Here is a 4,738-nt window from a genome sequence, read left to right as displayed (position 1 = left end):
TTTGCATTGGATATATACTTGTTAATTAAATAATATATGTCCAATAATTTTGATCTTTGGTGACGGGCTTTGGAATAATCCAACTAGTCCCCACAAGAATTATCGGAAGCAAACAAAATGATTTAGTGTCTAAAACTAAATCAAAACAAATACAGAAAATGCAAAACAGAAGAAAAAGAGAGAGATAGAGAACTACCTGGCCATACCTGTGTAGCCCACTTGGCCCAGCCGAAGCAGCCCAGCCCATCTGGCTCAAGTGCTAGTCGTCCCTGACCTTGAGCCAGTCGGACGAGAGGCGCGTGCTCGACGCGCGTGACCACGCGCCGGGCCACCTCCTGCCTCCCTGCGTCCTCCCGCGGCTCCGTGGAGACGCCACTCACCTCCCTGCCTCTCTCTCCCCTCCGTGCTCACTTTCCCCTCCCCTGGCTCTCTCCCCTGAGCTCACCTGAGCGCTGCCGTCGACGCCGCTTGCCACCACCGCGGCCACTGTCCACCACTAGTCTCGCCGATGCATCCATAAGAACCGCCGCGTATTCCTCTTTGTCTCCACTGATCCACGCAATGTTGGGCGCACCGAAGCGACATCTCTGCCTCGTCTTCAACCTCAGGCACCCGAGCTCACCTCCGGTCGATTCGGCGCCGCCAGGACCTCCCCGAGCTCGCTGACCACCTCTTCGACATCTTCGTGAGCTCCTGCTCCCAACCCCTCTCTCCCCTCTGTCGATTTCCTCATCTAGCCCCACTGGCCACCCCGACCGAAGCTCGCCGCCGTTGTTCTTCATCTCCGACGTGTCTGAGAGCGTCGCCATGCTCAGCATAGCTCGCAGAGCCTAGAACACCCACCCGCTGCTCTTGCCATGCCCTAAAACGACGAACCTGGGTGCGCCCGAGCTCCGGCCACCGCCTGGCTCGACGCCGGCATCATTTCCGGCCACCACAGCACACCCCTCCTGCACCATTCGACGTGCGAGATCATCAGCAGCACGTAGATGGCCTCGGCCCCTCTTTTGGTCGACGGAGCGCGAAACCCGTAGCTCTCCGCCGCGTTTGGCCTCGCCTGCGGCGAACTGCCGGTGGGTTTGACCCACTTTGACTACGGCTAGACCCCACCTGAGTCAATGACATGTGGGGCCGGCCCCTGACTGAAATTAGTTTAGGTTTTAATTAGTGCTAATTACTCACTTAACTGAATGAGACACTCACATGTCAGACCGACCCTGATTAGGTTAACTTTAGGATAACACTAATCTAGTGTTTAACAAGGTGAGTCACTGACAAGTGGGTCCCACTAGTCAGGTTTGACTAGGGCAGCTCAGTTTACGTGCTGACGCAAGGATGACCTCATGCTGGCGTCATAATTATTTTTCTGGTTTTTCTTATTTCAGAAATGATTAGGAAATTCCAGAAAATGTTTTAAACTTCAAAAATTCACAGAAATTCAACTGTGGCTCAGATTGAAATGATTTATATATGAAAAATTATCAGAAAGATGGCAGCCAATAGGTTTCAAGAGGTGATTATGCAGTGTGTTCACAAGAACCAGTATGGTTTCATAAAAAGCAGAACAATTCAGGATTGTATTGGGTGGACTTTTGAGTATTTACACCAGTGCCACCAGTCCAAGAGACCAATTGTGATTCCAAAGTTGGATTTTGAGAAGGCTTTTGATTCCCTTGAGCATGAGGCCATAGTGCAAATATTGAGATATAACGGCTTTAATGAGAAGTGGATTATTTGGATGAAGCAACTTTTGTCCATAGGTACCTCATCTGTTCTGCTTAATGGAGTTCCTGGTAGGAAGTTCAGATGTAAAAAGGGTGTCAGACAGGGTGATCCAGTCTCTCCCCTCCTTTTTGTCCTAGCTGCTGATCTCCTGCAGACTGTAATCAATGACATGTTCAGAAGGGGCATTCTTCATCTACCTATACCTTGTCATGACCAGGATTACCCTGTGATTCAGTATGCTGATGACACTTTAATTATCTTGCCTGCTGACAAGGACCAACTTTTAGCTCTGAAGGACATGCTCAAGGTCTTCTCTGTGTCCACTGGTCTTGATGTGAACTACCACAAATCCTTTATTATTCCCATCAATGTGGACACTGCTGTCATGACTGAATTAGCTGCTGCATTTGGATGCCAGATTGGGAAAATGCCATTTACCTACCTTGGGTTACCAGTGGGAACTACAAGGCCTAAAATGGTGGATTTTATGCCATTCATGGACTGCATGGACAGGAGAATGACAGCTAGCTCCTCTTTTTTAAATCAGGGGGAAAGACTGCAGTTTCTAAACTCTGCCTTGTCTTCTATGCCCATTTTTTTCCTTTGCAGTTTGGCTGTTCCTGCTGGAATTCTAAAGCAATTGGAGAGAATCCACAGACAATGCCTCTGGAGGAAGAATAGGGGTGAGCCTGCCCCTTCACTTGCTGCTTGGGACCTTATTTGCAGGCCAAAAAAAGGGAGGCCTTGGTATTCTTAATCTTGGTGTTCAGAATGTTGCACTTCTGCTCAAACATGCAAATAACTTTCTTAATAAAAAGGATCTCCCATGGGTGTCTTTAATTTGGGATTCCTACTATCATGGCAGAGTACCCCAAGGAACTTTTGATTGTGGCTCTTTCTGGTGGAAGGATATATGCAAGGTCATGCAAAACTTTAGGGAGTGTGCTTGGGTTCAGATTAATGAAGGGGACACTGCCCTCATGTGGTCAGACAACTGGCAGCTTGATGATCAGGTGTCTAGCCTTCAATTCAGATTTCCCAGGCTCTTTTCCTATGTTAAGGACCCCTGGATCACTGTTAAAGAGTTCTTGGACTCTCAGGACATGTTCCAGCACTTCCACCTTCCTTTGTCCAGCCAGGCTTTTGATGACCTGACCACTCTCCAGTCTCTGTTGGGCGGCCACAATAGAGCACCTGGGTCCAAGGATATTTGGTTTTGGAATGGCACTGCCAAGGGATACTCACCAAAGTTGTTTTACTCACATACTTTTGCATCAGAATCCTTCAACCCTTTGACAGCTTGGATCTGGAAGTCCTCCTGTACAATGAAAATCAAAGTATTCGCTTGGATGCTTATTATGGACAGGTTGAACACCAAGGACATGGTGGAAAGGAGGCATTGGCATTTGGAGGATGGAGTAAATTTTGTCCTTTGTCCTTTGCAGACTAGGGAAACAAGAGATCATCTGTTCTTTAATTGCAATTTTAGTGTCAAAGTTTGGAACTATCTGCAAATTGATTGGTCATCTGGTGACTCCATGGCTGATTTGGTTATTAATGCTAGCAGGAGTTTTAGGAAGCCCTTCTTCACTGAAGTGGTGTTTATTGCTTGCTGGAACATCTGGATTCTCAGGAATGCTAAGGTCTTCAGGCATGAGAGAGCTGGATTCAATAAATGGAGAAGTGCATTCATCCATGATATTAGCTTAATGCAATATAGAGTGAAAGCTGCCTATAAGGATGATCTCCTTAGATGGATCTCATTTCTGCCACCTTGAGGCCAATATTCTGTAATTTTAACTTGTTTCTTCTCCTTCTTCCCTTAGTTTAGTTTGATTACCTCTTGTAATCCCCCATAATACTTGTACTTGCTCTCTCTTTACAATAAAGTTTTGATATGCTGTGGGGGTTTCCCCTACAGTTCCCAGTCAAAAAAAATTAACAGAAAAATTATCAATAAATTGTTGCTAGTTGCATTAGCTCAAACCACAGCATATTGCCATGTCATGATCATGCATCATATTGTTGCATTGCATTGATTGTGTTCTTTCTCTGTTTGCCGGTATTTGTCCCCTCAGTGGACGTAGTTTCGACGATGAGTTCGATGACACCGATGAAGAGCTATACTATCTTCAGGAGTGCCAGGCAAGGAAAAACCCCTTGTTCATTCCGATACAATCCCACTCTCTCGCTCCTCCTCTCTTTTACTGCATTAGGACAACAACGTGTCAACTGTTACATGCCGCGGTAGTTGAACCCCTTTCCTTTGCATGACCTGTCATTGCCACAGTAAATAGATGAAACCCACTAGCATGAGTAGGAGTTAGTTGAGCCCTGATGTGCCTACTCATTCATGCTTGTTGTCATGCCTGCTACTGCTTAGAGTTGAGTCAGGTCTGATTCATCATGGATGAATTGGAATGTGGTGAACATGTCTTACTGTTGAGAGCTAAGTGTGTGAACACGATTTGGTAAAGGTAGCTGTGAGAGGCCATGTAGGAGTACATGGTGGGTTGTCTCATTGAAATCATCCTCAGGAACTGAGTTCTGTGTTTGTGATCCATGAACAACTACTACCACACGTTGGGATCCTTAATTGACTCTCTCGACTTATTAACCGCCCCTGTCCACTATCAATGAGTTGCAAGTAGTTTCTGGTGTTTGTAGTATGCTGGAGGTCGTGCGCAGCGCTGACCAGAGGGGTGGGCTGTGATGCGGTAGGAACGTGGCACAGTGTACTGGGACGCCCGTTTGGTGCCTCGGGAACCCTGCACACATCGTTCGAGGCCGTAGTGGAAACCTCGGCCGGACTCCCTGCGGATGGAACCTGAATAGGCGATAAACCTGGACTAGGGACTTGTGTGGTTAGTCAGGTCGTGGCCGACACCCTCGCCAGGATTCCGCTTGAAGGTTGCCGAGATACATGATGTGTACATGGCGGTAAGTGGCGAGAGCGTGTGTGAAGAAGTACAACCCCGCAGGGTTCTAAATGATCTATTCGAATAGTCGCGTC

At 47.3% G+C, this 4,738-nt stretch overlaps 1 protein-coding gene across 1 annotated transcript; it reads left to right on the top strand.

The window, feature by feature from the left end:
- The first annotated feature begins 1,489 nt into the window (after positions 1-1,489).
- On the top strand, positions 1,490-3,503 carry LOC141027124 (uncharacterized). The gene is made up of 3 exons (XM_073504089.1): positions 1,490-2,172; positions 2,335-2,408; positions 2,452-3,503. The coding sequence occupies exons 1-3, from the start codon at positions 1,490-1,492 to the stop codon at positions 3,501-3,503; spliced, it is 1,809 nt and encodes a 602-aa protein (XP_073360190.1).
- The last annotated feature ends 1,235 nt before the right edge of the window (positions 3,504-4,738 follow it).

Source organism: Aegilops tauschii, chromosome 7 (genome assembly GCF_002575655.3).
Source record: "Aegilops tauschii subsp. strangulata cultivar AL8/78 chromosome 7, Aet v6.0, whole genome shotgun sequence".
NCBI classification, from domain to species: domain Eukaryota; kingdom Viridiplantae; phylum Streptophyta; class Magnoliopsida; order Poales; family Poaceae; genus Aegilops; species Aegilops tauschii.
Note: the sequence above shows the minus strand (reverse complement) of the source record. Positions and strands in the feature narration are given on the sequence as shown.